The sequence below is a fragment of the Podarcis melisellensis genome (genome assembly GCF_964234715.1).
Source record: "Podarcis melisellensis genome assembly, chromosome: 9".
NCBI lineage: Eukaryota > Metazoa > Chordata > Lepidosauria > Squamata > Lacertidae > Podarcis > Podarcis melisellensis.
The window spans coordinates 39,323,206-39,344,370 of NC_138541.1; the positions used below are offsets into that span (position 1 = coordinate 39,323,206).

The 21,165-nt window shown below is 39.8% G+C and overlaps 1 protein-coding gene across 3 annotated transcripts in view; it reads left to right on the top strand.

Annotated features, from left to right (window-relative positions):
- ARFIP1 (ARF interacting protein 1) overlaps positions 1 to 12,921 on the top strand; it is a 35,131-nt gene extending 22,210 nt beyond the window's left edge. For all 3 annotated transcript variants that reach the window (XM_081926130.1, XM_081926129.1, XM_081926128.1), the window contains 4 exons: positions 2,369 to 2,590; positions 4,212 to 4,369; positions 6,855 to 7,029; positions 11,509 to 12,921. In XM_081926130.1, coding sequence (XP_081782256.1) covers positions 2,369 to 2,590; positions 4,212 to 4,369; positions 6,855 to 7,029; positions 11,509 to 11,667 — 714 coding nt within the window. In that variant the 3' untranslated portion in view covers positions 11,668 to 12,921. The remainder of the gene's footprint in view (positions 1 to 2,368; positions 2,591 to 4,211; positions 4,370 to 6,854; positions 7,030 to 11,508) is intronic.
- Positions 12,922 to 21,165: the final 8,244 nt, after the last annotated feature.

Sequence of the window (21,165 nt, forward strand, 5' to 3'; positions counted from 1 at the left end):
TTAGATCCCACAGATGCAAGCTAAGCATTCTCTCTTGGCCTGTTGGCTAAGAGGAAGCACTGTTTCCAATACTACAAATGTAAAAGGATTTGGCGTTTTACCAGAATTAGAAGTCTTAAGAGACTGGCGTGCATTTTGAAAATTTAATCTCCTTCTGCTACAGTGACCCCTTGGGATGAAGAGAGGCTTTTGGAACAGTGACATGTAATAAGGAACCTAATTTGTTTTTCTAAAATTTACTTCTTCAAGATGATTTTGAGTACTGTGTGAACTTCTTAATAAAGTGGGCTATTAAGTAATTGCTTTGGAGTTATTTGAATTGGTCATCTCCTAATAGAACTGCTGAAATTGGCAAGAAATGCAACACGTGTGTAAGATTTACACACGATAAGATCTCGAATTTCATTGTTATGTGTGCTGCTCATTATGTAGTCGGTAGATTTTAGATTGCAAAAGAAGGGGCAGTGTGTGTTTTAATGGTGCTGTTTTGTGCTTAGGGTGTATAATTATGTCATTTTGCAGCATATTCCCAGTGAAATTAATATTCACAACTTTAATCTGAAATACGCAGTTGTTTACTAGGACAAGACTGCCCCACCTATGAAGACTGCCTATACTGCCACAACTATATATGTACTTAAAATAGAAAACAAACTATATTTTTGCTTCTGAGTTACGTTTTTTCTTACTAGCATAAATATACTAAAGGCAGCGGAAAGTATTCTTCCAAACCTGGGAAGGATATTTTTTTTATTTACACCATTTGTATACCACTTAATATACAAATATATATCTTAGCAGTGTACAGTAAACTAAAACAGGAGCAACAAACGTTACAAAAATACCAGGGAAACCATTCATATAGCTTACCAATAAATAAAGACTGCTATAAATTCCTTCTTCTAACACATTTCTTCCCTGAGCAGCTCTCAGTCGCCTGGCTCTCACCCATGGCCCAAACAAACTCACTGATTACTCCAAAAATCTCACATCAAAGAAGGTCCGTAGAACCTGGCGACATCACTGTAGTTTCCGACTTTAAGCACCAAGGATATGCTAGGATGCCAAACTTTTTCAGCTTAGGAAAATGTAGTATAAGTAACCATTAATGGATTTCTTCCTCAAATAAGCTAGTTCAAAGACACATTACATCTTTCCCATATGTATGTGCTCCTCACATGGAGAAACTTAATGTGCCTATTTATACCTATTCATAGATGAGCTCATTTATAAATGAGTGACAAAATGTGTCCATGGGCTAACTGTTACCTTGCCCTCACTTCTGCATGTTGATATAGCATGTTAAGGCTGATATGTATGCATTATTTCAACAAAGTTCAGGCTCACATGCTTAGATTCCCTCCCTCATTTTCTGATTCACAGCAGTTAACAGTATATAAATGCCTCTTTCAACATGGGAGTGGCTAACTGGCTGTATCCGTGATCCATGACTTCCACATTGTTTTTTCCCATTTACATGTATACCTATTGAAAGTCAGAATTTCTTTCAATGCGGAATCAGGAAATTGTATTGTTGTGTCAACTGGTCCTTATGGAACTTGGTAATTTTAAGCAGGGTAGTGAATTGGCTCCCTGCTCCCAGAGTCTATTATGTGCATCCCAAATCATTCTGTGCTTTTATGTTTGATCTTTTTTGTTGATGGAAAATTTTAAGAATTATGATTGTTTCAAAACTTGCTGCTGTATTTGCTCTTGATCATGCTTTCTGTTTATCTGCTTACCGTTTGGCTGCCTCATCAGTTGCTGAGGACAGTATTCCTCATTAAAGTTCCTGCAACTTTTAAAAAAATGCAGTGGGTTTTTTCTTCACACTTCATTGTGGCCCTGTGCTTGGTTTACTATTAAGAATATTGGTGAGTTTCTTTGTGTGTTACAGCATATTTACTTAAGCCCAGACAGAAGATTGACTAATACTAAAATCTGCTCTCTATTTTTCAGGATGAATTGAAATCTTTTTAATGAGCTTTTTCAGTCTCGAATGGCTACATAGCAGCAGTAACCCAAAATGACACTTTTACCCTTTAATCTGAAAAATACACTTGTTCTTTTTTCGCATACAGAACCAGTATGAATTGTACTAGCTTGCTCTAATTGGCTTTTCACAGAGTTAAGTGAGTGGAATACATACTACAGGGATCACAGATCTACTTTTTAGAGTTCTAGATCAACATTTGAATCACTAGTGTGGTGCACTCAGTATTTTAATATTGTTTTTGGAGTCCTAAACAGGCTACGAATTGTGAAGAAAGCTTCTTAGGTGTATTTTATTTATTTATTTAGCAAAATATTTATACTGCCTGATTGTAAGAAAATGGTAATTTTATACTTTGTTTTGCAAACTTTTTAGTGTACTCGCCAGATTATCTCTGAGAAGCTGGGTCGAGGCTCACGAACAGTAGATCTGGAATTGGAAGCTCAAATAGAAATACTGAGGGATAACAAAAAGAAGTACGAGAATGTCCTGAAATTGGCACAAACATTGTCCACACAGCTTTTCCAGATGGTGAATACCCAAAGACAGCTGGGAGATACATTTGCAGACTTGAGTTTGAAATCATTAGAACTCCATGTAAGCATTTAATTGCAATAGAAAAATAGTAAAGTTTCAGGAAAGTTGGAAATGTCTCCATTTGTTTAATCTAATTTTTAGTACAATTGCCTGATAGCATAATTTTAAAAAAGAAAACAGCATAAATTGTTGCCTTGCATGTTAATCACTAGCTTTCTAGCTTAGTGGGGCGGGGGAGCTTTTTTGACTTATCACAATTGGCTTCATGGGCCCTGCCCACCTGTCAGATCACCTGATGTTACAACTACAGTGGTACCTCAGGTTAAGTACTTAATTCGTTAAGAACCTGAAACTGTTCTTAACCTGAAGCACCACTTTAGTTAATGGGGCCTCCTGTTGCTGCTGCGCCGTCGTCTCGCGATTTCTGTTCTCATCCTGAAGCAAAGTTCTTAACCCGAGATACTATTTCTGGGTTAGCAGAGTCTGTAACCTGAAGCGTATGTAACCTGAAGCGTACGTAACCCGAGGTACCACTGTATTTCAATGGAAACCATCTCCTTGCCTAGAGAAAAGAAAGGGGATGGACAACTGAAATTGCAGCTAAAATGGAGCAAAAGTATCCCTGACCATGAAGGGAGTTTGCATTGAAATCCCCAGCAGGGTTCAACTCCTCATGCATCCTGATTTCTGCAGGGTTCAAATATGCAAGCTAGTTCCGGGGGTGGGGGGTGGGGAAACCTAGCTCATGCACTTGAGCCCCACAGGATTGAACTTGCCAGACAAGAGCCGATGTGCAGATATTTTGGTCCTGCATTCCATAGGGGTTGGCTGTGTAAGCAGCTGATCCAACCATGTCTCCAAGTGCCCCACACCTAACATCACATGACATCAGTTGTGAGGCATGTGGTCATGGTTTTGGGAAATGGCTTCCCAAGCCAAGTGGGGAGGCCTGGCAGACCAAATCTGGCACATAGGCCTGAGGTTCCCCGTGCCTACTCTAGCTAATCTCTGCACATTCATTTCAATTTTTGCAATAAGCTAATTTAGGGCAGAAGGTGTACCTATTTGTGCGTAATGTTAAGCCATGGTTTCTTATACAAACATGAGTTATTCCACAGATGATCAAACAACAGTAAGTTGTTTCTCCAAAACTTGTTTTGTTTTCCAGCTGGTTTTGCCTTGTGCCTTTGTAGTTTGGTGAGCATTTGAGATGCAGTACCCCAACTAGCCAAGAATGCTTGAGTGTTTGTGCATAACACTAAGCCATAATTAAAACAAATCAAGTTCATAAGCTAAAAATAAACCATGGCTTCAGATGATGCTTTGCTGGAAGTAAATGAACCATAAGTAAACCACTGGGTATGGTTTGCACGTATTAGCTAAGTCATGGATTAATGAAATTATCGTAGTGTTATGTACAAACAGGTCACCACAATTTTTACCCACAGAAAAGCCATTCATTCCACTTTTAAAAGGATTATAGACGTGTAGCATATAGAATAACGTTCTTACAAATGAAGAATTCAGTTTTGTGAGAGAAGCTAATCAGTAAGCTAACACAGGCTATTTTAGGGCTTTGAAGTCTCTTGATTGCTATGAATAGTGTCAATAATTTGGCATTTAATAAATAATGGAAAGTTAAGCATTCAAAAACACTGTTATATTTCCAATCTCTTAACAGGAGGAATTTGGATACAATGCAGATACTCAGAAACTTCTTGCTAAAAACGGTGAAACTCTACTTGGGGCAATTAACTTTTTTATTGCTAGTGTGAACACTTTGGTGAACAAAACTATTGAGGACACATTAATAACCGTGAAACAATATGAAAGTGCCAGGTAATGGATTATACAATATTATCTGATGTCTTCCTGAAGTATGTAGTTTTAACACATAGGCTAGTTGTTCGTTGAATCTTGAGTTTAGATATCATTAAGACATACCGTCCACAGAAACAAATTCAAATATACTGTCTGAGGCATTTTTACCCTGCTGTTTACATGGAAAGCCCTCCCTGACCAGCTTACATGAGATCAATAGCAAACAAAGCAGTCCCTGCCCTCTGGCTTAAGACATGGCATAAAAGGAAACAGGGATGTGGAAGGCAGGTGAAAACTACCCAACTGATGCACCAGTTCTTGGTCTGCATCCCAAAAACAAATTTATAAGCATGTCAGGAAACCATATTATGCAGCTACAGCTTTTTTCATAGCTTTTCTTACTGGTCCTTTTCCACTGCTGAAGAAGCAAGCTGCTGTTCATCTTCGAAATTAATCTATTTGAGGGTGTGAGTTGATGTGGGGAGCATTTCAGAGAAAGATCTGGCTATGCCATAGTTTCCAGTACTTGCTTGTAAATGACTTTATTTTTATCTTACTCATTTAATATATGCCACTCAGTACTGAAGACAATCTCTATACAGTTTACAAAATAACCAATACAATACAATACAATACAATACAATACAATACAATGAATACTCAGAAATTACCATATAATTCACTGCCATAAAACTTTTTAAAAAAGCAGCAAAGCTACAGATTTTGAGACATCTTTATAGAGTTCAGCCTTCCTCTTGCCAAGGCACATTCCGACTCACAAAATGAAACACTTATCCCATTAACACGTACACATCACACACACATTCTGCCTGTATTTATACAAATCATACATCACCTACTACTCATTCATTACTGCACACACATCCACTAGTACACACAATCACTCTCCCACTCAATCACAACTGCTATCACCCGTCACTCCTTCCACTCAACAAAAATGTACTGCAGAAGCACCAGGAGACAATGAAACCATTCACTGACAGAACCACATAAATGACACTACACATTGCCACCCATCTGTCACTCAGAGATTCACTGTTCCTGATAGCAATCTGGCTCTCACCCGGATTGCTCTGTCTCACCCAAAGATGCATTGAACTGAACACACCCCTCCCTGGTACTCCTTTCTGTCACCAAAGAGGGCCTTCAGACAATTAAACCCATTCAAGAGGCACTCCAAAAGGAAAACTTGAAAGAGGGTCTCAGCCTTGCTGGTTCTGTAGCTCTCTGGGTGGATGGCAGTCATTAGCAACAGCTGGTTCCACACTTCCTCTGCAGTTCTGCTCCAACAAAATGACTCCTGGGGCACCCAGTCGCAAAGTCTTTAAAAAGTCAGTATCTCCCTCATAGAGTGCTATAGTCTCATTGATGAGGGGAAGGGTGGAGATCAGTCAAGGGTGGAAATGCCATCCATTATTGCTAAAAAATATTCTAAAGCAAGGGTGGGAAACCTGTAGCCCACAGGCCAAAGTTGGCCTCCTAGACCTCTCTATTTGGCCTGCTGAGCCATTTCCCCTAAACCACAACCGGCATTGGAGCAGGTATCAACATGCCTACAAAGTAATAATTGGGAATTTAAAGTGTGCTATCAATTTTTCCTCTGCTGGAGAAAGGTACGCTCCCGCCACTCATTGGGTGCACCTTGCTCATACAGCACCAAAGGTTTGCATTGAAACGCTGTTTAAATGAAGCTTGTTCTTTGCATTTTAGCAACAGTTTCAAGGCAGACTGCTTGGTGCTATAGGAGCAGCAAAGCCCCACATACTGTGGTTCCCAAGTGCCCAACAACCAACTGGCTGTAGAGTGCTTAGGAAGTGCTGTGCAATGGACTTTCATGGGTGGGACAGCCCACCTGCCAGTCATCTGCAATCATAATGAAGTCAGGTGATTGACAGATGGGTTGTACTATCAAAGCTGGCCCATGTGGTTTGGTCAGATAAAGATCTGGCTCATCAAGCCAAAAGAAGTTTGCCACCCGTGTTCTGTAGCATACAGTATTGCAGAATACCCTGCATGCTCCCATGAGCATTATTGTTGAAACCTGAAATATGAATGCTATATGATCTCCCCTGCTCATTTATAACCAACTCCTACCAGACACAGAAAGTGGAACTATTTGTAAGAGGCTCCAGATGACAAAATAAAAGATTTTAGCTTCCCCCATATTATCATACATTTGTAATCTTTTGAAAACATCTGTTACATGTATTGGTGAGACCCAGGGTAGTGTGAGAAGAGCAATAGATTACTGTTGAGTAAGCAGACAGACTTATTGGTTATCACTCTGTGAGTACTTCGGTCCATATCATATTCCCAAATGGGAGCCTTTATTCCCTTTTTCTGATTGCAAGAACTGATACCTGGGTTACTTGTTTGGACAGGGATGATATGTAAGCCTTTAAAACGGGGCGGGGGGCGGACTTATATATGTTTCTGTTGCTCCATGCAAATATGCACAGGTCATTTTAATTCTTCTTCTCAGGATTGAATATGATGCTTATCGCACAGATCTAGAGGAGCTGAATCTTGGCCCACGAGATGCAAACACATTGCCAAAAATTGAGCAGTCACAACAACTATTCCAAATACATAAGGAGAAATATGACAAAATGCGCAATGATGTATCAGTTAAATTGAAGTTTTTGGAGGAAAACAAGGTAAGGAACTGCATTACTTCCTAATTTGCTATATACTTGAAATTCAACTTTGCATTATCAACTATATATTAGATCACACAGTATTGAATTTGATTATTTCTGTCTCTTTTCTAAAGTATTTAAACTTCTGGCAGGTAAGTACTAGAATAGATTTGAGTAAGAGCATTAAATCAGATTCTTTTTCTATTCTTAACTCCTTTTTGTTTTTCTTGTTTGTGCGTAGCAGGACACCTTAAAATTATTTCAGTGCCATATTGACAACAAGGGGTTGATAATGTACCTGACTATTCATGAGGACCCTTGGAGACCTTGAAGACAGATAAAATCAGGGCTCAACTGATTATAAAAGTTCACCACTGTAAAGGGAGGAGTGGAACACTAACCCTGCTGGTAATTTTGGCTGCTGAGCTACAGTGACATGGACATAAGTTTCAACCCCTGGCACTGATCAATAGTCTAGCAGAAGTATGTAATGAGCAGCCACAACAGTTAACAGTCCTGCTTTACTGCAAGGGAAAGTGTGACACATACACACCTTCTAGAGGTGATATTAGCCCCCTCAGTTCTGAAATAGTTGTCATATTTGGTGAAATTAAAATGCTTTATTGTCTGGCAAGCATAAGTTTTGCCAGCACTCTTCCCTTCCTAGAACTGCTTTTGTTTTGAGTTCCAAATTAGATTGCAAATTCATTTTTTATCTGAAGCTTGAGATGTCATCTAACGTATGCTTACTTGCTTCAGTTTTTGGAGAAAAGCTCAGAACATGAACTGAATGTTTCTCTTTCTGACATTAGGGTATACTTGGAAACCAAACTCTGTAATTTTGGGTGGTTGGTCAGTGTTTGCTGGCCAATATCATTGAGTTCCAGTTTCAGTACTACCATTAGTAGACCTCTGTTTCCTGACCAAATATGTCATTTTGGCTAAATATGTGGAATGTAACAGCTATAGCTATTCTTGTTAACATATAAGTAGTGTCGATTGCTATCAGAATTGGAGTACAATGAACTTCTATACAAAAAGGGGCCAAGACTTTTATTCTCTATATGACAGGTAGCTGCATTGGGCAAAGGCAAACCTCCCAAAAGATTTGTTTCATGTGTAATAGCCCACTGATTAAAAGTGCTAGTTTGAAGCAGTAGGACAACTCTATAATGAGCCTCTATCTGACTGTTAATAGTTCTATTTGCACCATGTTAAGCAGCAATCTGGTACCTACCACATTGAAGGTACATATATGTACTTCTAAGACAGTTTCATATTTATACCTGTTGTGTTGGCTGCTTACAGGGAAATGAGTGGCAGAAGCTGTGTGCAAGCTGTGACTGATGTGCGTGGGTTGAAAGGAGGGAAAGGTGGAGACTTCATCCTATGGACTGAATGCGGTTCTGCAATATTTGTCAGATAGTCAGTTTACTTGAAATGCTGCAGGTTTCCCCTTTGCATCATTTTCAGAAATTTGCTAAGGATAGTAATTTGAAGGTCAATAATTCTTATGTTGATTGTCTTTGAATTCTGTCACAATGACTTCATTAGCTATAGACACCCTAAGGGGAAGGAGGTTTGGCAGCCATTCAAATGTTAAGATAAATTGATATCTTTGCTCTCTTCACAAAAAATAAAAAGCTGTACTGACAATGTGCAGTGATAAGTGTCTGTAGGATGTCAAAAACTCTTTTGACAGTTAGTAGCACTACCTGTTACTCTAGCCTAGTCTGTGTTTGCACAGATTGCACCTTATTAAATGTAACCAACAATATCCACTCTTGTATAGATCTCTGCACATTTTGAGTAGCAGAATATTCTGAAATGTCATCCACATCTGCAATCTGTGGCAGTGATGGAAGATCCTGCTAGGATCAGCATGCTTCTGTTTGCACACTAGTGCTTCCATAAGTGCCTCATATAGTATTTATTCACTGTGGGGAACAGCAAATTCTGGTAAGTTCCCCTTGGTTTTGAGCCACATGCAGGCAAAAGTCAGGAATTTATGGCACCCAAATTAGGGGGGGGGGGTGTCATTTTCTCTTGGAAATCACTCTTCTTGATTTTGTCTATTTGTAACCATGAAGCACTACTTACGTCTGTGGATTAGTTTTGGACATAGCAGTCCCCTCTTCCTTCTCTTCCATACACACAAGAAAAAGATCTAAAATTTCTTCTGCTTTAGAGCATGCATGGAGAATCTCCAGCCTGTGGGCATAGTTTGACCTGGCATGGATCCCAGTATGGCTGTTTTCCCCAAGTTACGCCCTCCTGCACCACACCTGACATCATGTGGGGTTGGTAGAAATGTAGCAGTCAAGGAACAATTGGGAGCCTTAAAGTCCTTCCGGTCGTTCCTTGGCAAGGAATGCTCACTGTTGGTGCCAATCATTTGATCAGCAGTAACAGCATACAGAAAGCTAGATTTCAGGGGACAGGATTTTAGCCTTCTCCCAGCTTTCCTCAGGGACATACCTGCTATTTGAAATTCAAAGCTAATGATTCAAAGTTGTGGCTAAGAAGAAGCCTTTAAATATTTGATACTGAAAGATAGAGGAATATAGGAATATAAATAATTGCCTGAAAATAATTTTGCAGGCCTCTGGCTTGTAGTGAAATCCACTTCTTCATGGGAAGATTTGAGGGAACATAATTGTTTTGCAATATCCTGTTTTTGCACTGCGTTGATCTTAGAAGGGTGTGTGGGAGCCATGGGACCTATAATTTTCTCCCTTAAGTTGCTGAGTTCTATACCATACACTCCTTTAAAGCACCTGCGTCTCCAAGAAATAAATGTAAAGTATTAAAACTTCAGGACAATGGAACTTCCAGAAGATCTGTCATCTTAAATAACTATATGTGGCATGGCACACAGATCTTTTAGTTTGAGGTTACTTCAATAATTCAAAAATGCATTTAAAAGCCTTTGCTGTCTTCTAATGATGGCATTAGTAAAAGATAAAGCTACAGTTATAGCAACATTCATAAAAATGTGCTCTGTCCCATACATTCTCAACGGTTCTGAACATTTTGAACACAAGCTAGTTTTATAGATGTGCATTTAGCGTTCAAATAGTAAATGAAAAAAGCATACATTGTTCCTTGTTGCCACTTCCCTTTTTATAGAAAGCATTCAGATATGATGGGTTGTATCCTATGCTTGCACTACAGAACTTTCAGTTTTACTCCTTCCCTGCACCCAAAAAAAAAAAAAACAGTTCTGGGGGGACCTCCAACGTTTGGAATATGATTTGGGGGGCTTTTATGCTTTCTTTTATGTCAGTGTTGCTCTATTGGTATGTATGAGTATTGCTGACTATTATGGGCTGCCATTAAAAGTATTGTGAATTATAAGCGAATACATAAATCTAACTCAAAACACTTGATTTTAAAATTCTGTTTAGTCAGTAAAATACAGCAATGTCTAGGTGTGCTGTCGGAGTATTGTAATCAGATGTTCATATTATTTTAAGTGTGTCCATCCCACATAGTTCACCCACGAAGTCTGGTTTCCCAGCCTTTAGTTGTAAACACCCAAAAGACTGAATAGTAGAAGAAGTGAACAATGAACAAATAGTTGCCATACAGCACTGATGCCTTTTTTCACATTGGCTTTTATTTTGATGTGTTGCAAGATTGCCACTCTATATTTTTGCTTATTAAAGGGAAGGAATATCAATTGAGATCGTATTTGTTTGCCTTGTAGCGAAAGTTGCTGCAGGGAGCCCAAATGGTAACTGCTACAGTTAACTGATGTAGCATATTTCCAGACGTTCTGGAGCAGGCATAGGCAAACTCGTCCCTCCAGATGTTTGGGACTACAACTCCCATCATCCCTGATGTTAGCTAGGGATGATGAGAGTTGTAGTCCCAAAACATCTGGAGGGATGAGTTTGCCTATGCCTGTTCTGGAGGGATAGTCATGTTTATCTGTTGTAGCAAAACTAAAAAAAGACTTGTAACATTTCAAAAACTAACATATTTATTATGGCATAAGTTGTGGATCAGATTCATGGAAGTTTTTGTCCTAAGCTAGAAGATGTGTGTGGGGAGAGAGAGAGAGGGAGGGAGGTAGTTCTGGAGGAAACAAAAGTCAATTTTGCAGAGGTGAAATAATAACAGAAAAGGATGATAGTACTGCTAAATTTTAAGAATATCCACGGATCAAAATTGAGTATGTATGTGAAAAGATGAAGCAGACGCCTCTCTTATAGGAGTCCACAACTTTTATTTTACTAGTCTCCTTCAGGGGTTTCCATCCATTCAGTCATCTCCAAAATTTTGGGGTACTCTCTTTGCCTCCATACACTGCACTCTTGTTTTCCTCTCATATCAACAGCTACTGATTCCACATCTGCACAGCTTTTTAACTGTGAAGAATGTTGGAAAACTATTTGTTTGTTCTTAAAACTGGAACACCTTGGGGTTAACCTCTGATCATCTTCGATATTCAATTACATGCCTTTTCATCTTTAACTTTATCCTTGTCCACAGGTGAAAGTATTGCACAATCAGCTTGTTCTGTTCCACAATGCCATTGCAGCATACTTTGCGGGGAATCAAAAACAGCTTGAACAGACTCTTAAACTATTCCATATCAAATTGAAAACGCCTGGAGTAGATGCTCCATCCTGGCTTGAAGATCAACAATAGGACCACAGCATGAAGATCCCTTGATCAACCAAGAATATTGTACACCTAATGAGAATCAATGAATTTGTATAAGGAGGACTGTTTGTAATGATACTTGCACAAGCAGCTTTAATTTCCCCCTTGATAATAATTACTATAATAGTTTGGGAGGGTGGATGGATGTAACCAAATGTAACTTGCCATTTCAGAAACAGATCTTTTTTGTATTTGAGGGTGGATGGTTTTCTGTAGTAGGGAAATATAGATTTGCACTGACAAAGATGTTCGTGATCTCCGGTAATTGTGGTGGCTAGATGAGAATTTTTTCAAAGGGAGATGCTCATGGTTTGTATCAACATCAGATATTTTATATAAATGTATTAAGCTTCTCTAAAGATTCTTTTTTCATGTAAATGTGTTAAAAGAATAAATGTTTTACAGAGTAATAATATAAGGAAGGCCTTCAAGCAACATCCACAAAATATCAGTGGCTGGCTGATACGTGGAATTGCAGCAAATAGCTTTTTAAAAAAATGTTGGATCATTCAATTTTGTGGTTCAGAAACACTAAATATAGAATTGCCCTCTTGGTCTGAAGCTTTGAAAACACATTTTAGCATTGTAAAGATGAACTGTTGGAGAAGCAGACCATAGCCCTACTTCTTTAATATTTAAATGTCTATTAAAAAAAATACCTTTACTTGCCTTAAATTCAGAAGTGCCTTTTGCAACACACTTTGTACCCAGTGTACATAATCTGTAAGAAACCCTCTTTGGATTGATGACTTTTTAAAGAGACAGTCTGAGGCCAGTCTGGGTTGTGTGTGCTTCTGTTGAACGGCAGACCATGTCACATGACTAATATGACTGATTGTTTCTTTTCTCAATCAATAGTGTAACCTTTATTAAACATACATTTCTGTTCTCTTATAGCCTTTTAAAATTCACTGTTATGGAGCATCCTCAATTGCACATTATCCACTGCTTTTTGTGTTTATATAAATGAAGTAAAAATAACTTAACACAGTTTATATGGATTGTACAATTATGTATTATATGTTGAAATGATTCAGTTGCTTCTTTAAATGGTTTAGTTTAAGTCTTAATGTAATGTGTGTATCAAGTACATTTTAAATCATTCCTTATTACATTCTTGTCTGTTCAATGACTGTTTGCAATTGGATTTTTTCTCTTGCAATAACTTTACCAAGTTACCATTCCTCAGAATGTGCCTCCATTGTTAACTTTGTTTTCATACTAAAGGTGTTTGCTGCAGTCTGTTTCCTTTATTTCATGGGATTTGTGGATTAACATTTGCACAAACCTTCTTTTTCTTTCAGCTAAGCCTTGGGGATACTTTTATTAGCCATAGCCCTACAAACAAGATATGATTAGCTGCCTTTCTGACTGGAACTTTTTCCCTCCAATGGCTTTTTTCCTCCACTGCTAGGAAGGGAAGCAGATGTTCTTGAGGAAGCAGGGCTATAGCAGAAATGTACTCTTCTTCACCCCCTTTGTTCACATTCCTTCAAACAGCATGTTCTGTTGCTTTGTCTTGTGTGAACTTACAGCTGGAACGTTGGAGATGCGACAAAAACTTATCAGGGTAGACAAGGTGAGTCTGTGGTACCAAAAAAACCACAAATCCTCTGAATAGAAGTGGTATTCATGTGTTTTCATGTATTATAATGTTTTTAAATGTTGACAGCTAAGTTAACAATCATCCTGGCTTTTGTACTAGTTGGCTAAAAATTTGCTTGACATATAAACAAAAACTTTCTAAACTGTCTCTTCCCTGCTTACATCCTCATGGCCACAGCTCTGGTAATGTGAAATGGCTAACTCTCAAGATGACAATATAGCAAGCATAGCAAAACTTGTGTGTCAGCTGGGTAGATTTAGTTGTCTCCCCCTAATTCTTCAGTCTTTCCTAAGACAGTTCTTTCTTTTTTAAGTACCTAGCCCCATTTATCATTTTATACTTTCCTCCAGCCCTAGGCTGTGTTGTTGGACTCCTTCATAAGTTTCAACTTCGCGTGTGACATCTCCATGCAGTAAAACTGTTAAACGGAGGCTTGGTGCTGCTTTGAGCTTTCAAACTTCCTCCTTTAAAATTTATCTGGCATTTTCACAAAGCAACTATTGGCCAAGTTTACATCTTTTGTGCCTCAGTTTGATAATAACTGACTTCACAGAAACCCCAAGTTTGTTCCTAGAGTTCTGTTTTGACTTGTCACTGTCGTTTTCCTTCTCTATTTGCATTTCTCACTTCTTATGGCGCTGTGTGACATGGTGAATTTCTGTATATCAGTTTGAGAAATTGTCTGGAGGTACAAGTCATGAAATATTTATCAAAGAATTTCAAATTCTGCATTGAAGAATTTGAAAACACACAAGGAAAATCATAAAATCTTTTGCAGAATAATCAACATATGCAAATAGGTGTAAATTTAATGGGGTACTTTGTATTATTCAATCTATTTTTTTTGCGGTGCTGCAGGTTGTCATACTGCCATACTGGTGTCAGAAGCATAGATCAGTAGTAACTGAAATAGAAATCAGGATCACTTTTGTCTCAGGGAGTTGGACTAGATGACCCTTGGAGTTCCTTCTTACTTTTTAGTTCTATGACTCTATGAACAGTAAGGCACAATGCAATCCCACTATAAATGCACTAGATTCCACCACTTTTCTAGTGCAAGCTTGAGTGCTTCTATGAAGGGTGCACTAATAAACATTGCCGTGTCTAAGCTCTTAGTTGTAAGGATAGTTCTTTATGACTAGATCAAAGACACGGACTAGATGAAATCCAACTTGATGTGGACACAATAAAATGGAACGTTCCAAAGGATGCTTAGTGCTTTGATTTTTAAAAATAATAACAATCAACGTTTGTAAGATACTATAGTGACTTGGCTATCTTAGAAAGCTGGGATCAGGGAAGTGGGTGTTTTTGGAGGGGAGGAATTTTTTGAACTTTGTTAGGAGCATTTGCTTCTCTCCACTGAAAGGAAATAAACACAGATAAATGAATCCAAACCTGGAGTGGCAGTGGCCTACTGTGGAGGTCCCTGCTCCACCCACCAAATGCATGAACAGGAGAAGCTACTACCAGTGGTAGTCAATGTACCATATTTCACTGCATAATAGTTGCACCACCACCCCTAAAAGCTGTCCCCAGAGCATTCCCCACGTAATAGTTGCAGCAGCGGTGAAAATGCCTTGCCGATGGGACATTAGTCTTGCCTAACAGCATTTGCCCGCTTTTGTAATTGAAATTGCTTTTAGCACAGCTGTTTCCCAGCCTCTTCCTGTTCCTACCTGTGGAACTTGCCTGTTGGCTGAGCCAGCCCTCAACCCACAGAGGATGAGGCAGCCTCGTGCGAGGAGCGAAAGCAGCAGCTGAGGAGGCCTCACCCGAGAGGAGTATGGAGATGGAGGAGAAATGTGGTGGCAAGGTCCTGGCCAGTGGCATGCGGCTTGGGCCCGTGGATATGCCCAGCAATTGTAAACTGCCTGGTCTAGAGGGGTGTGCGTCTAAGGCCCCTTGCAGTGGGCCTACTTCTCCGTGGGGGGCTTGCAGGGCGGGGTTAAGAGACCAGGCTAAGCTATGCATTTACTGTATTTCACCACATAATGGTTTCCACCGCATAAGCCGCACCCCTCTTTTTTGAAAATAAAAATTGGCATTAAAAATGTGACTTATGGGGTGAAATATGATAACCCTGGAATGAAGGAATATGGAACTGATCTAGCCAAGGAGCCACTGGACCCTAAGGTGCTCGTATCTATTGACAAATCTTGTGAGGCGTCTGAGCCACGCCTGTTTGCTGCGCCAGCCTGGAGCTGGTGCAGCAAATGTATTCTTTTCGCGCCCCACCTTCTACTCTGGCTGCCACAAATGGTGGAACACCAGATGCCGCAGTGACTCCCATCACTCACTACTTCCCTCCAGGAGTTCAGATTGTGCTCTTTATCTCATTGTTAAGGAAATTAAGAGGAGATAGTGAAGGATTTCACAACCACTCATTATACACTAGGAGTGTCCCATGTACCAAATAAGATGCAGGAGTTATAAATACAAAATTCCTCACATGAATCTTGAAATAGGTTACTGACATGCTCTCTGTTGTTGCATAGATAGGCACATTTTGAGGTTCAGACGGCACATATTATCCAAAACTACTAAGTAATTCATGACTGAGCTGGATTGGTATTACAGTTAAACCTGTGAACAATAAACTGTCCTTGGTAGAGAGGCATACTGTTACCATTTTTGTTGCAGCTACTGATGTTGGTGGGAGTTTGCCGTCTGCATAAATGATAAAGGGAGGCCTTTGCGTATATGTCATCCTCACAGCTTGGCCCTCTAAAGACAATGTCGTAAGTGTGCAGAAGGACAGAACGTTTCCTATGAAGAATTGTGCACTGTGTGGGCAGCTGGCCACTGCCCATAACACAAACTCACAAACCCAAGTGGAAATTTTCCTCTGGGCTGTGAATATTCATAATGACGACTAGTAGAAATTACATAATCATTATTAGCATTACCATCCCTGATGCAATTCCAGTATGTGAACAAATAGGTCTACTTTCTCTAATCTCAACCGTAAGCTTGTATTTTCTTAAAACGTGTATTACATTTTTGAGTGTGGCCTCTTGAGTGCTATATTACTGTGCAAACTCCTAAAAGGTATCTGGAGCTAGTCCTTGGTCTGGATAATTAATGATATCAGTTGTGGGATTTAATTGTGAAATATACATTATCTACCAATGTTAAGTGCTTTTAGATTTCATTTGATCACAATGGGAGAGATTAAAGCACTTACAGTAATTGATTTTAATGCAGTAAGATGCAAGTGTTTAGCTTTGGTTAGATTGTTTTCCTTAGGTTGTTTTCTCAATATGTCAGAAACAATTTCCTCTCATAAAGGGAACCCCCTTTTTGCAGAAAGCATGATAGAGTAAATAAAGATGGCCCCTCTCCCTGCTTTTGGTGGAACAGTAAGAATGCTTTGCTGTTGTAATAATATCATTTCTGCTTACGGTGCATTGATTTCAGCTTCTATGATGTGTCTCTGTAAATGCACAAAATCCAGGAAACCTAGACACTAAGCAGTGGATTGGGAATGCTGGCCTGGAATCACGCAGATAGCACAAGTTCATGCAATTAACAGCAGGGTCGATTTGTGCTTTGACTTGGAGTGATTGCAAAGCATTGACATGAGTCTAGTAAAAATCAACAAAGGTGATGCCCCCTTAGCTGTAGTTGTTAATTATTAAGTAGACTTACTATAACGATAGTAACATTAAAAAAAAAAAAAACCCAGCCAGTACAGAGCAGGGCTGTGTGAACCCTACAGAAGCACATTGTGGTTTAAAATAATTAAGAGTTACTTATATATATAGGTGGTGATGCTTGTGTGAGAATCTGAACTCCTTTTAAAGGGTTTTTGCATAAGCCTGATGGCAAGCCTTCACCTTAAGCAACCTCTGCCATCACTGCTTGTGTTTTTTCTTTCTTTCTGGGTTTCAAAACGCTGACTTCTCTCTTCTACTCACTGTGTGCTGCTCCTGTGTGAACTGTCTAAGCTTCTCCCGTAGCATACCCTGGCCTCCCAGATACTCTGGGAATTTGTCAGAAATTATTAGGATTTAGTGACTTGGGGGAAGGGCATTCAGTAACAGGCTCATTTTCTAAGAGATGGTGACTGGAAGAAGCCAAAATACTTGCAAAAATTGAGTTGTTCCCTTCATTCTCCTTCAACATTAATAACCCTCTCTACTTAGTGTAAGCAGACATCCATGCACACTCTATTAATGCATTCAAACCAACAAAACTCCTAGTTCTCGGAACTGTGTTTACACTTCTAGTTAGATGGTTTAACTACATGGTTCATTCTAAAAAGAGAGAGCACTGCAGAAAGGAAAGAAGCATTTACAGAACCATGTAATGTTCAGTACACAAGCGTGGTATAGACGTTGGGGAGCTTGGAGACATAGGTTCAAATGCCCACTCAGCCAGGATTGACTCACTGGGCCAATCATTATCTCTCAGCCCAACCTATCCCACAAGGTTGTGATGAGGCAAGGATAAAACGGGGAGATGGAAATCCTGTGCACCATTTTACACCTCCTTGGAGGAAAGGCAGACTGTAAATGTAATAATAATAAATAATGAATATTTATTACTTTGATGTACAGGTAAAAAATGCATGCATATCAACTTTTTCTATACATCAGTTTCCCTGTAGCCCAATTTTCTACCGACACACAATAAGCCTCATTAAATATGGAATATAACTAATAATAAATAATAACAACAGTACCCAGACAGACTTAGAAAATATGCAAAAATAATAAAAATACATTAAGCTAAAACACTTCTCAGAGTGCCCACAGTCAGATTATTCACAAGCTCACAAGCACCTGCAGACACCAATAAAAAGGTGCTTCATAAGCAATATCCAGAGCTGAAACAGAGAAGACGCCTAATGCGACTCTACAAGCAGGCAGTCCCATGAGGAGGGTGTGATACTGGAGAAGGCAGTCTTCAAGAAAGTCTGACCATGTGAGGTAGTTTCAGGTACCTTGTAAAGACTTGGTCCAGGCTTTCTACCCCTGATTTATGTATCAGAATCCCAGTGAATTCCTATTTTATTTGCGGTTATGCTGCTGTCCTATTGGCTTTTGGTTGTATTTTTTACATTTTAGTGATATTGTTCTGATATTGCACACCGCTTAGAGATTTTAAATATATAAAGTGGTTTATAAATGCTAGCTTGTCTTCCAAGACTGGCTTCCAGGATCTGGCCTTAGCCAAAGAAGGCTATCTGCACTTGAACTGGCAATAAAGTCTGCATCTACAGAAAGGCTTATACCTCTCTGGCTGTTCCCTCTGCACAACACTTGAGTGTGTTTTGTGTTTATTTAGTGGGGAAGAGAGAGAGAGCACCTCTGTACTGGGGGCCAATGTGTTTTAAGGTATTTGCATATTATCAGTTCTTAAATACTTCCCAATCTGCAAACTGCCTTATTAATGGTCTCAACAATTTGACAGCTTGTTTTGCAAATGTGAAACTGAGATGGAGCGACTGATTTGCATAAGGTGAACCGGTGAAGCTGGAGGACAGAGCTATGGTTTTACATTACCCAGGTGTGTCTGATCCAAATGTGCACTGCCCATGGCAGCTATATTTATACCAGCTTCTTCAAATACTGTAAAACATTTGAGTTTTAATCTTAAATGCTCCCAAGTCATAGATGTGCTTTCTCCACAGAGATAAGAATCTTTTCCTGGGGGGGGGGGGACATATATATCTGACTTCAGGCAAAATGGCACTGTCAGCAGGCTCAGGGGAATCCCAAGGTTTTAGAGGTACAAGAACAACAGCAACAAAAGAATAGGAGTGGAAAACCTTAAACATGGAGCAACCTGATTTTTGGTGGCCATGGAATGCTGTCTTTGTATGGGAATGAGGGAACTGGAAAACTAAGGGAGATGGACTGTGCAATACAGTACAGTGATACCTCGGGTTAAGAACTTAATTCATTCTGGAGGTCCATTCTTAACCTGAAACTGTTCTTAACCTGAAGCACCACTTTAGCTAATGGGGCCTCCCGCTGCCGCTGCACCACCGTCGCACAATTTCTGTTCTCATCCTGAAGCAAAGTTCTTAACCCGAGGTATTATTTCTGGGTTAGTGGAGTCTGTAACCTGACGCGTCTGTAACCTGAGGTACCACTGTATCTGTGAAGAAGGCATGGGTAGAATCCTGAACAGGAATTCTCCACTCTGCAACTTTTTGTTGCAGGTCCCACTCATTTCTATTTTTTATTTTATTTTTTGTATTCCTGTTTGGTAATAAAAACAATACAGTGGTACCTCAGTTTAAGAACAGCCATGTTTACGAACTATTCGGTTTACGAACTCTGCAAAACCGGAAGTAGTGTCCCGGTTTGCGAACTTTACCTCAGTCTAAGAATGGAATCAAACGGTGAGAGGGCACCGGCGGCGGGAGGCCTCATTAGGGAAAGTGTGCCTCAGTTTAAGAACGGTTTTAGTTTAAGAACAGACTTCCAGAACGAATAAAGTTTGCAAACAGAGGTGCCATTGTAAAGCCAAGTTATTTTTTCCTTATTTAAGCCTGTGCCAATTTTCTCATGTTTTATTTTTTCTATATACTTCCAGCATAAATGTAATGTTTTGTGAAATACTTGCCCCCAAACCAGTTCATCTCTCGATGTGCATGCAGGGTTTCTGCATGCATAAGCGCCACAACCTTCACGTTGCACCAAGGGGCAATTCCACCCAAATAGCTAAAATGGGGGAAGGCATATATTTGTGGGCAGGTGTGTAGGAAGTGCACACTGCAGACTCTCAAAGTAACAATACTGTGATCAGGGTGACTGCTTATAAACGTGAGCATGCTTTGTTTACAAAGGTGGACCTGGCAGGAGGTGCTCCCCTCCCATTGTGAATCCGGTGTAACATGTTTTGGTACTACCTCCAGCATTAATTTGCGTCCCAGCCTTGCCTATCCACACAAATAGGCTGGGTCTGCTGTATGGGACCTAGGAATCCTCACTACTGACACTGCAGGGATTTGGAACTGAAAATAAAATGGGAAACAATATTTAACTGAAAGCAAGAATGGAAGCTGCAGTGGCTTCAGCTTGAGAAACGCAGTTCTTTTTCTCTCTCATGTGTATGTGAGCTACTGTGCAAGATCTTTTACATATTCAAAGTACTAAAACCAGAGGCTTTTTGGAGTGGAGTGTGGTGTAATGGTTAAGAGCAGTGGACTCGTAATCTGGTGAACTGGGTTCCAAATTCTTCTTCTTCTTCTAGCAAATGCAGGGGATTTGAGCAAGGGGTACCCAAGTGCAAAAAGAATTAGTGAGAAGTGGCACATGGCATAGCGTTTCAACTGCGGTTTGATAGTGGAAAGAGTAAATGTGAAAACATGACGGCATCTCAAGTGGCTCTGTTTAACTGGATCCTGTGTGTGTGTGTGTGTGTGTGTGTGTGTCCCTGTGGCATTTCATTCATTCACTCCATACTATTGTATAGGGATGTTTTAATGTTCAATCACTTTATTATGCTTTTATATTTGTTGGAAGCCGCCCAGAGTGGCTGCAGCAACCCAGTCCACTGGGCAAGGTACAAATAATAAATTCGTAGTAGTAGTAGTATGGCCACCCAACCTCTTAGATCACTCTGTTTTCCCCTCCTAGGCCCTTGGTCACTCTGCTTTATTTTCAGGAGCATACCTGAACATATTGAGAAGCAAATGAAGGTAAAGGAAGAAGTGGAAGAGAGTGTTGCTCTCTGAACTTCCTCCTTCAGCACTTTTCAAGGGGGAAGGGAAGGGTAAGCATTCTTGGCACCTCATGACAGTGGGTGGGTACACATAATGAAATATGAATGGATTCAGGTTGTAGTAGCGCGCGCACTCTCTCTCTCTCTCTCTGTTTACACACACACACACACACACACACACACACACACATATATAT